This window comes from Lepisma saccharinum, chromosome 13 (genome assembly GCF_977018435.1).
Source record: "Lepisma saccharinum chromosome 13, izLepSacc3.1, whole genome shotgun sequence".
Classification (NCBI taxonomy): domain Eukaryota; kingdom Metazoa; phylum Arthropoda; class Insecta; order Zygentoma; family Lepismatidae; genus Lepisma; species Lepisma saccharinum.
This window is the reverse complement of record NC_139241.1, coordinates 76,794,127-76,806,534: the sequence shown is the minus strand read 5'-3', so window position 1 is coordinate 76,806,534 and position 12,408 is coordinate 76,794,127. Positions and strand designations below refer to the sequence as shown.

Here is a 12,408-nt window from a genome sequence, read left to right as displayed (position 1 = left end):
ATTCTGCTGGGAAAAGTCGTGGCGAGTTTGCTTTTGAAGAGGTGTCAACAAGCGAGGTACCCAGTGTGCAGACACCTTCTTCATGTGCAGTTCCTTATGAATAATCCTCCACGCACTTCTGTAACTTAGTCCAGTCTCCGCCATCACTCTTTCCATGGTCGATCTTCTGTCGTCGAGGATAACGGCCTCCACTTTCTTCACCATGGCAAGATCATTCTTGATTGAGGGCCTACCCGCTCGTGGCTCATCGGTCAGGGACATGTGACCACTTTGAAAGTTCCTCTTCCACCTCACAACCGTGTCATATGATGGGCTTTCATCCCCATACACAGCTTTCATTTCGTCGTGGATTTGGCGTGCGTTGTTGCCCTTCAAATGGAGGAACTTTATGACACTTCGGGCTTGAATTTTGTTCATCATGCAGGTTGATGCCTTCTACAGGCTGTGGAAAGAAAACTACGTTAGACAAAGATTTGATATTTGCACAAGTATGCATGGCAATGACACTGATTATGCACAAAAAGTTTCATGTAAATATCTCTATAACTTCTTTATTATAATTAAAACTTTTGGATACCCCCTCGTACATTTACATTTTAAAATATAATTTAAATGAGTGCATATAATAACATAAATCTCAAAGAATACTGACAGTGTAATGTCGTAGTGGTAATGTCAGTGCTTGGTAATCTAGGGGTCCCTGGTTCGGAGTCCCGATTTTCGGGTTTATGGCTGCAGCAACACAAGCCTTCCATCTGTCTCTACCCTGGGCAAGATCAATCCAATCTTTTCCATCCTTACCGATTTCATTTAGGTCCATCTCAACGTTATCCTCCATCTTGGTCTTGGCCTTCCTACAGGTCTCTTACCATTAGGTTTCCCAACAAGAATCCTGTGAACTCTTTCTTTCCTCTCCCATTCGCGTATCTGAGAATAAAGCAGAATTAAAATAAAGTTGTTCCGGAAAATACAAGACGTGAGAGAAGAAGAAATGACATTGAACGTGAACAGAGATATCCAGAATAGTATAATTTTTATTTGAAACTTGTCAGTTTAGTGGTTTTAAAACAAGTACATATTGTTAAAGTGTACATCTTTTGGTTCAGATTGTACAGGTGAAGTGTATCTTTTAAGATAAGTCACTCTAAAGTCCACTCGTTTCGTGGACTGTCCAGAACGTTGCACTCTTGATATCTTGATGTTGTAAAATATATTTTCAGAGCTTGTCACTGCCAGATTCAAGTTCATAGTAAATTGATTTTATTTGCTTTACTGTCAGTATCTTCATGATACACTGTGTGCATAGCTCTCAGGTGATCTGTGGTAAAACCAGATCGGTTTGGGGTCAACTTCTCTGAAAAATTAGTATTTGATGCATGAAAATATGGTAAAGGAAAGGAATACATACCCCCCCCCCCATCTTAAATCACATCCCCGCTCTCTTTCGAAATTGTACATCACTGTGCAGGCCTACAATGATTCTGAAGGATTACTCCAGTTCCCTTGCCAATGTTATTTGATTAAATAAGACTGCCGCCTGTTTTCAATCTTATCGTATTTTTTTTACACTTATATTGTCAGTACAAATACGGACTTGAAACCGAAATGCCTTAAATGCCAAAATTTTGAAATAAAAAAAAAATGAGTTCCAAGTTCTAGTGTAACATGTTCGTTATATGATCGTTAAAAAGACATTGATTCTCACGTTTACACGTGTAATACCTCTGCATCGTAGTTTGTGAATGTAACTTGTAAACGCAAAGGGTAGTTATACGCTTGTGAATATTAATATTAGGGGTGTGCGGGATCGGGAAAACCCGCCCCGATCCCGACTTCGGGAAACGGATTCCAGATTTTTCGGGATCCCAAATAGTCTGGAAATTCCACATAGTCATTTTTAAAAGTAGTTATTTCACGATGTTTTCTGCATTGTAAGTTTCTGAAACTTCTCGGAGTTTTTAGTTTTTATTCCAGAAATGCAAAAACCAATCACTAAAGGGGAAATTGCGTGTAGAATTCGAGATTTCAACAGTGTCTGGAAATGTTGAATATTTCCCGTCCTGACCAAATATTTTTTTTGTCCCAGACACCTCTAGTGAATATAGATGATCTGCTCTTCAACTACGCTGTATGAAAAATATTTTGTTACTGTAATTAATTTTCGAATTCATCCATGAGCGATTCTACATCTTACCCGGAAGTGTAACTCCCAAGAAGAAGACTTGTCGGCAAAATTCGATCTTATTTTTAGAAATTCATCTACTTTAGTATATTTTGTAAACAAAGATCTGTACGCGAATGTAATGCTAGTCAAATATCGTGTAATGCGTAAACGATTTGATGTTTTTATGGTGCGAGAAATGATCGTTTGTAAAATCGCTCGTAACGACACGGGCGATAGCCTTTTGTTAGAGAGCGTGTGTGACGTCAGCTGAAGCCAAAATAGCTTGGGCTGTCGCCATGTTGGGGTGTGCCACCTGGCTGTTGCGTCTATTTGTTAACATTGAGCAAGAGGGAACTTCGTTGCAGGGACGGCACCAGGGGTGGGCACGGGTGGGCAAGCGCCCACCCAAAAATTCCTATGCCCACCCGATTGCCCACCCAATCAAATTCAATAAGTACATATACTTGGAGATATATGAATAATTCGATAAATGAGTGTATTCTGGTGTTCATAACATACATATTTTACTTGTGAATATTATCTATCTATGCTAGAAATATTCACATATTATCAACCCATAAAAAGCCAATTTTGTCATTAGAAAGTGAAAGTAAATACTAGAGCTATTGAAACAAAAACTGTGATCAAATGAATACTTCCATGATTAAAAGCAGTTAGTAGGCTTAGGAGGCTCAAAATTATGCAGGGTATGATCAAGATTATATCAGAATTTAGGTCGAACTTGAGGACTGCCTCCACATACGTATATAAATCCCGGCCTGGGTATGGTTAAAATAATCTCTAAATAAACAAATAAAATCATCATCTTAGCGTTACTTCCACCGGCAACACAATACATTATTTTGACTTTTTAATTATTATTATTAGAATAATTTAATCAAGAAGACTTAGAAGGGCAGGCCATGTGACACGAATGGCAGAGGAAAAAAATAGTTTACAGGATTCTTGTTGGGAAACCTGATGGTAAGAGACCAGTAGGAAGGCCAAGACGAGGATGGAGGGATAACGTTGAGATGGACCTAAAAGAAATCGGCAAGGATCGAAAAGATTGGATTGATGTTGCCCCGAATAAGGACAGATGGAAGGCTTCTGTTGCTGAAGTCATAAACCTAGAGAGTATAATATAGTTTTAATTACAGTAACTCTGCATTAAAATTCTAGAAGTGTTCCTTTTTTTATTTCATTACAATTTTTATATACTTCTTATCTTCAAATATCAATATGGTATGCGAAATATCAACTTTATATTCATTTTACTAATAAGAAGGAATCACAATAATCGCTACAATACTGCAGTGAATAAATTTTAATAAACCAGTAATCTATGGAAAAAGCTACAGAATTATTCAATTGCTAATGAGTGGCTTATCCTATTTAGAAATCCTCGTTCCATACATAAATTTTGCCACATGAATCAGCCGAAAATGTCAACAGAATCTGTAGATGCAGCTGAAGTAAAGAAAAAAGTTATGTCACGAAGTATATAGAAGACGATTTTGTTAGTTTGTTTCTAAGCCCACTTTTATGCTCAGATAGGCTAATCGGGACTAAACCTACAGTTGAACGTGTAGTCCGTACCAGTGTGCATTGTGCTTCCACCAGAGGAGGGGGGGGGGGAGTCGAACACAGGACGTCTTCATTATAATGCGACAGCGTTATGCCTTTAGGGAAAATATACAGAAAGAACTCTCACCAAACGTGGCATTTTATCACCACAGAAGGTGCGTCCATTTTAGGAGGGTGATTGCCTGAGGCAAATATTTGAGACTTTCGGAAAACAACATCATTGTTCACGGAATTAGCTGCCTTGACTTGATCCACTAATGAAACGCTGTGCAATTGAAACTACCATCTCAGCTTTCTAAGAGGTATGAACTAATGCAACTCCATTTTTGGAAGAGTAAGTTGTGGTTGATTTGTTATATTTAACCTTTACACAGCCGAGCCGGTTTTCGAAAGTAACCCCTCTCTCGCCGCGGCCTTTGCACGCGATTTTTAAATTTTTACACTTATTTCAGAAAAACGTTATATCTCGGATACTATTTGAGCAATCTGCTTCGGATAACTTTTGTTTGAAAGCAAAAACACCAGAGCACGCGACCGTGTACAATTCAGAAAGCCCAAGTGAGAAAAACGAGGTTAGGAGGGGCCAAGTCCCAAAATTTCAATGAAAAAAAATCTGGCGTTCGCACCCTCTTCTCCCGTTATTTTGGAAAAAGGGCGCAAAAATTTTTGCATTGTTTTCAAAGAGTAGACCTTTTGCAACAAAGCGAAACTTGTTTCAAGTTCTAGTTCTCATACAAGCTGAAATATGAAGCAATAGCTATGTACAATTTGCATTTTGGCTAAAAATAGCTAATTTGCATATTAGAGAAAGGGGGAGGGGGTGGGTTTTCTTCCACACGACATTTCAATGTCTTGTCTCAACATCTGTCAGCGTTTACAACAATACATACTTGTATGTATGAAGGTCCTAAAAGCACGTGAATGTTGTAATCCGCACCATGGGTCATATATGACCCATTGGCTGTTTAAAGGTTGTCATTTTTCTGCTAATTTTGATAATGACGACGATAAGGTTCAATGGTGATTAGATTAAAGTTACGAAGGGGCGAAATCAAACACAAGCTGACACTCAAAATACAAACCCTCATAAATTATTACTTTGACAGTGGTTCCAAGCACCAGGGACTCGTTGCCTGAAAAATCAAGTTTCCAGGGTGTGCTGCACAGGATAGAGGTTGACATTCTAGTGTGTTCGAAATGGTCACGCCATGCAACCCAAGTCATTATGAAAAATAGATGAATTATTACTGGCACGGTGATCAACTTCGATGAATTCCTTGTGTCCTAAATCATTTTGTTACCTCAAAAAATATGTTCATGTAACCAACCATACGTGTATTTCTTCTCCCGCATTAGTAACATGACAGTTCAGAAAATGAATAACAACTTAGCTAATAATCTCTTCAATTCTGAACAGATTTTTCGATCTTACTTGTTTGTGAGTGATATTCTGTCAAAATAGCCTTTCATTAGCCTAGGAATACTTCATGGACAATGAACAAAGAATTTGATTTCCGTGTGTGTTTTAAATCATTCCTAATAAGACGTTCATTTTAATCCAAACATTCAGTGGCGGCGATTAGGAGAACCGGGAAGTGGGGGATGCGGTTCCCTCGCCAAATTTTGCCTGCACTATGGCCTCTTTATGCTAAGCCTTATCTACCAAGAAAAAGTATATTGTCCTTGCCCCTCAAATGTTGGCACCCAATCGCTGCTACTACAAACATCCAGATAGATTTGTCAGTTATACAAACCTTGTAAGCTAAGAAAAGTTACCCCCAAGGAGTAAGAAAACTCTTTGTCAAAAACTTATACGATGAAAATACTATGCTCAGGAACATGCATTTAAATTACGAGAAACTGCACGATTGTCTACCATCGCACTTTCTATCATTGTCGCCGAATACATAAAATAAAGTATGTGCCTTGTATTTGCAACACAAGCTTAAATCTAATTCAAATTTATTTCACTGTATTAATATGCATACATTAGAATGAATGGCTGGGGTATGACTGCGCATGTGTAAACACTTCCTTGTGTCCATCAGAGACAAAACGAAAGGAAATGGAACAAGATGCGAGAATAGATTAGAAAAGAATAAAGAGGAAAACAAGGAAAGGAAAAAGAAGTAAGAGGAAAATCGGGAGTGTGAGAGAGATGGGGATACATACGTCTTACGTACACATACATGGTCTTACATTTATACTGCCCACCCTAATCTATCACTAAGGAGCTTCTGCCCACCCGGTCGAAAATTTCTGGCGCCGTCCCTGCTTCGTTGGGAAATATAAGGCTGCTTGTTATGTTTCTTTATGTTTAAATCGTTAGAAACAATAACTCGGAAGTTCTTAGCAATTAGTTTTGATGAAAAAGCAAAGAGATGTAGACCTTTTTATGTACTGGGGCCCGGAGGCGTGTTAAAGCAAGCAGTCACCGCGCATGTGCTACAAAGAGACCGACCAGTCTGAGTGACACATGCAGCTTGCTGTGTCGCTTCGGTTCGAAAAGTTGCATTATTTCTGAGAGTTCGCTTCCAAACGGCACGTGTTGCTTGTCGCTTCGGTCTAATCTGAATAGAGATATTTCATACCGAAACAAGAAGCGATGCCTGCAGCTTTGAGGGTTTCACCAATGCAGGCTTGTGCGGCCTCTCTTGCCTCTAAGGCAGGTGTAAACGTTGACTTGTTCGTTCCGACGCGACTCCGCTTTCAGTCTGAAGCAAAGAAATTAATCGTGCATGCGCCACCAACAGACCGAGGCGACACGATCGGCAGTATTAATAAAACTGCCCAGTCCGAGCAACACGTGCAGCTTGGGGTGTCGGTCTAATTTATTTCTCATGGTTGGCTTCCAAGCGATGTCTCTCTTTCTCCATGCCTGAAGTGTCTCCTTGTTCATGCGATGAATTTACATTGCACAAAGTTCTCAACACGTATAAAAATTTGCAATAGTTACCTTTATGTAAAGTGCGAACGATTTTCGCTATTCCGATGTCACAATTTTGAATTAAAAATGTTATACATACCGTAAATAATAATACCACTAATAAAATCACAACAGAAATGTGTGTGTAATAAACGTAAATATGTTGTAAGCATGTTTATCTGCAGACCTCTCAATTCCTTCTTTTTTAAAAAACATTTCTTGCCACTTCTATTGTTGCATCCGTAAGTTGCGCACAGAGGCATAGTTTCTTATTTACTATCTACTCGCAGTGTCACTGAAATGTACAAATAGTATGCAATATAAAGGAACATTCCACGCTCAAATCCCTACTTCCACCATTGTATCAGCTGCAACTGTGGCACATCCCAAGATGGCAGTTTTACCTCACCCCCTTCCCCTCACGGCTTCATTCCCCTCGCCCAGAAAACACGCTTGCGCTCTCTCTATTCATTCTATACTCTGTTTTATGCGAGTCTGGAAAATTCGGCATACTCACTAATTTTGGCCTCGTAATCACGAATCTGTATATTTGGCATATTTGAAAAACTTTGTGCTTAGAACATTTTGGTTTTAAGACAGTCATTTGTTCTGCTCCGTTGACGCTGCAGGTGATCTGTTTGACTCAGACGGGATCACAGTAACATTCAATCTTCAATTTGTGTATTTATATTATTTTCAGCTGATAGTAATATGAATTACTCTTACTTATGGATTTTTTTTAACTGTGATGCAGTAGTTTCGTAGCTTCGAGCAAGACTTCCTATATGTATTATTTGTATTATAACAGGCAAAATTCACATGCTTCACTCATTTACATTGTTATCATTATGATTAGCCAAAAATTACAGAAAAGCAACATAATGAATTAAGTACCAGCAAAGATGTTATTCATATTTGTTAATTTTCTTTTATTGTGATATGTTTCATTACAACCACACATCTACAGTTATCAACATCACTTCCTCTTCCCCATAGAACAAAAAAAAAAAAACACAATGGAATTCGATGCTCTATTCAGTAATCAACATCTTTACCATAGTTTGATTGACAGTCTGACTTGCATTATTTTGAACCATTTCTTAATAAGAACTTTTCAATGATAAACTTGAATACCAGAAAAAAAAATATGACTTCCTTCAAGCCATTTAGCCATTTTCTGTGAATAATTTGATTACGTACAAGTGGCTATACTCCTTTTAATGTAGATTTTTCAGCAAAAAATGCAGGCTCGACCAGGACTCAAACCTGGGTATGCCATTGCTCTACCACTGAGTTACCGAGCTGGCCTGGATTCCCCTGATTTTTCGCTGTCGCTGTTTTACCTGTGTAGAATCAGGCCGGCTCAGTGGTAGAGTAATGGCACGTTATGCCTGAGACCCAGGTTCAAGTCCTGGTAGACCCTGCATTTTTCGCTGAAAAATCTACGTAGTACATCTGTGTGTGCCTAATTTAAACCTTTTAATGTGTAATGTAATTTTAAAATATATACGTTGTCTCTTGTATATGATCATGCATGATATTTTGTACACTGTTTGAGAATGTTGACTGATAATTTTGTTTTTTGCAGATCCAATTTCGAAGCAACCCCACCCCCGATTTTGATAGACAATGGACTTGCCGTATTGGAGAATGAGAAGATTGAAAGACACATCATGAAGAACGTTCCCGGAGGCCACAATTTATTTGTACAGGACAAAGAAGTAGCAACACTTATTGAAAATGTGTATAGTGTGAGTACTGTTATCGATATTGTTCTTTTCTAATTTCTTTTCACATGTGAAATAGTGACACTGGCTTTTCTTGTATTTCTGGGTTTCAGAGTTTGGGTTGACGTACAAGGATACTAGCAAAGTACACAAACATTAGTTCTGAACCTTCGTAAGACAACAGCCCACAGCTCTGATCCAACCAATTTATTTGTAACTTTAATTTTTATACATTAATTAATATGAACAAGCATGCTTGATATTAAATATTAGTAAATAATGGCATCATCATCATCCTTTGCCGTTTCCTGGCTCTGGCTGGGTCGGCATAGAAGTCAAGCCTCTCCATTTTTTCCTGGTCTTCCACCACTCCTCTCTTTTCACGGTGTTCCAATCTTGTCCTCCTCTCCGCCATCTTCTCTTTCCACCGACATCTTGGTCTCCCCCTTGGCCTTATTCCCTCCCACTCCTTGTGCATTATAAGCTCTTACTGGTAGTCTTTCTGCATCCATCCTCTTCATGTGTCCAAACTATCTCATCTGTGCTTGATCTATCCTGTCCTGAAGCTTCACCACCCCCACTGTCTGTCAGATCTCCTCATTCCTTATTCTATCCCTTCTAGTCTTCCCCAATATACTCCTTAAAAATTTCATCTCCACTGCCTGTATCTTTCTTTTGTCTCTCTGTCATTGTCCAAGTCTCTGCTCCATACATAATTATTGGCACATAGTATGTGTTGTATATTACCTTCTTTCATTTCATAGGTACATCCCTGTTCCATATTAATCTTTGAATGCTTTGATACAGTCCACCAACCATTTGTCCTCTTCTGTTTACCTCCTCATCTATTCATCTATAATGGCATGTAAATAGCAAATAAAAATTTGACATAAAGAGTAAAAAAATATGTATAGGCGCGTTGATAAATATTAGGTTTAAATTAGTTGTAAACCACTGAAGTTCAATTAAATCTTGTACTTTTTTCAGGCTAGCATCATTAGAATAATTTTGTAAGAGCTGATTTTCATTATGACTATTATTACACTTGGAAAACAGGTAACTATATTATTAATGTGGTTTTAATGAGGTTGGTTGGAGAAGAAAATGTTTCATGTGAAACTCTTCATGGACGTCTCCAGGGAGGGGCAAGGAAGATAATTTTCTCCAGAGGGGGAGGGGTAAAGGAGGGATAGTTTTCCCCCATAATAGCGATCCATAAATGACTGTGACTGAAAGGAAATCGTGTGAAATATATCATTTTTAGGTGGACATTCATTTTCCATGGCCCCCAATTTCGGACGTCTGAAAAACCTTCAAATCTTCCCGTATATCTCATGATCTATGTCTTTTGTGAACTGTGTATGCAGGATAGTAGTACAACTATGAGCATGCCACGCACAGTGTTACATTCCTCACACATGCAACTTTATCTTTCTGTATCTTATTCTTGGTCTTATTTCAAGATATGAGTCTGTGCAACATCTGCGTGTTGGCAATCAACTTGGCCTTTCTGTTGCAGTAGCCACAAATGGAAACCAACTCTGTGGCCAAGCATGTTAAGCTATTGACTTTTGATCGTGCCACAGAATTTCCTGGGCTTGTCACAACCTGCGCATGGATGTTCTTTGTGTCTGTTCCTAATCAATTTCATCTAATCATCACACATTCTGTAAAAATAAACTGAAAGTGGCAAAGTAACAAGTAATGAAACGTAAGCTACAACTGGAATAACTTGGCAATTAGATTTATTCCCTCTATGATCAAATACAGTTCTAAAAAATATATTTTTGTGTAATAATTCTGGTACTAGTTTTTCAAATAACGTGCAGAGTATGTTGTTTTTTTCTTATTCATTCAATGTGCATGTTTTCTTTATCATTAAATCAGAATAATGAAAATCCCATTGTAAATTTTTGCACTGTTGCTATCTGAATTTTAAAATCTGCAGCAATATGGTAAAGTCTGCCGTAGATTAAAATGTGTTGCATACTTGTTCGTGATGTTACCGGTAGAGTTTACTCCTGTGCAAGCTTAATTACTTTATATCCAATCTTGCATTAATTAATAATTAAAAGTTTTGAGGTCACATGTCGAAATGTGTAGCTTTATCTTGGATAGCTTTGTGGCTTTCTTCACCCTTATTGGCAAATAAATGAAAAAAGGGCTGGCACCTCTGAACTATTTTTAGTTTTGTCTTCCCCGTATATATATATATATATACACACACCGTGCGTTCATTTCGATCTTCAGCCGAGAGATCGGGAGAAGCGTGGCGGGCGGCGCTGACGGAGATGCCGACATTTGTGGCCTGTAATACCCGCTTATTTTTATGGACATATGCAGACATTTATATAAATATTGCAAAACGAGCACTAACCTGTGTTATAACACGCAAAAGTTTTTCTGTAATTCATCCAAGTTCTGCCCTTATATACACATATAAATACGCTTTAGAAACGATGTCAAGAGCCACAGATAATAAAACATTTTAATCATAGTTTTGACCAGTAACGTCCTACCTTAAGTTTATATCCTTGAAAGAGTTTTGTGTTGATGGGGATCGTTTGGAGGTTTCGAATGTGCAACACTGTATCAAGATTACGCTGCAGACGAAACCGTTAAAAGTGAATGGTTTTCGTGAGCTTCCTTGCAATCAGAAATCTCCGAGCTCGAGTTTTTTGTTCCTTCGCGACTAGATGAAGACAGAGCTGTGAATATAGTGGCGAGCAGATGTAAACCAAGAGTGTTATTCTTGGTTACTTGCCATTACTTGTGTGTGTGTTGTGTCAGTGAGACGATTGGAATGCCAGCCGCAAGGTTCACGTTAGAACAAAGAATTTTTATGTATGACACTTACTTGAAAACAGACTCGTGTCGAGATGTGTGTAGGCAATTTGTACAGAAATTCCCAAGCGTTTCACATCCACATAGAGATACGGTTAGACATCTTGTCCTTAAATTACGAGAAACTGGATCGTTAAATTTTAAAACACCTAAGTAAAAACGTCTGATTCTAACCGAAGCAAAACTCGATGAAATTTGTGCAGCGTTAGAACGTTCTCCAAACAAACCTCTACGCCGTGTTTCACAGGAGATGGGCGTGTCAAAATCATCAGCGCGTACAGCCACTAAGCTACTAAAATTAAAACCGTACTCTTATAACACAGGTTAGTGCTCGTCTTGCAATATTTATATAAATGTCTGCATATGTCCATAAAAATAAGCGGGCATTACAGGCCGCAAATGTCGGCATCTCCATCAGCGCCGCCCGCCACGCTTCTCCCGATCTCAGCTGAAGATCGAAATGAACGCATATATATATATATATATATATATATATATATATATATATATATATATGACATACCTATAGTCACACCAGTGATATGTATGAATAAATCACGTAATGAAGGAATGAAACAAATTTGGTTTGTGTGAAATTTTCTGTTATTTACCAAGATTAGTGTCTCTTGATATTAAGTCTTGGTCTTCTCTGAATTTGCAGAGTGGCTTTTTTTTGTTCTTATCTTATCTTGACAAGTGTTGAATGCTTGTCTCAGTCAAGTCCCTGTACCATCTCTAGTCAATGCTCTTACGTTTCATTCCCATTGAGAACTTGCATACCGTATTTTACCACATAATCGTTGCAGATTTTATGCCAAATTTTTCAGCAAAAAAGTAACGTGTGACTATAATTTTTAGTTAAGAATGTGCCGGTATTACCAGTACTTAAAAATATCATTTATTACTAAACTGTCTTTGGTGAAAGATTTGGATGCCTAGAATACTAGTGAAAATATGTTAAAATTGAATATAGTCCAAACTGACTGACATCATTTCTTCATGACAGTTTAGCAAAATTTTTCCCATTTGAAAAGCAAGTTAAAACAGTTGTTATTTATTTGCACATTATAGTCAAAATATTGCACTTGAGAAAATTTACTAGTGTCCGAAGATTCTGCGCCACTATCAATAGTTCGTTCTCTGTCTGATGAAAATTTATA

At 38.0% G+C, this 12,408-nt stretch overlaps 1 protein-coding gene across 1 annotated transcript in view; it reads left to right on the top strand.

The window, feature by feature from the left end:
• Clic (chloride intracellular channel protein 5) overlaps positions 1 to 12,408 on the top strand; it is a 140,832-nt gene that overhangs the window by 114,734 nt on the left and 13,690 nt on the right. The window contains exon 3 of the mRNA XM_083134478.1: positions 8,266 to 8,428. Within this exon, the coding sequence (XP_082990604.1) occupies positions 8,266 to 8,428 (163 nt within the window). The remainder of the gene's footprint in view (positions 1 to 8,265; positions 8,429 to 12,408) is intronic.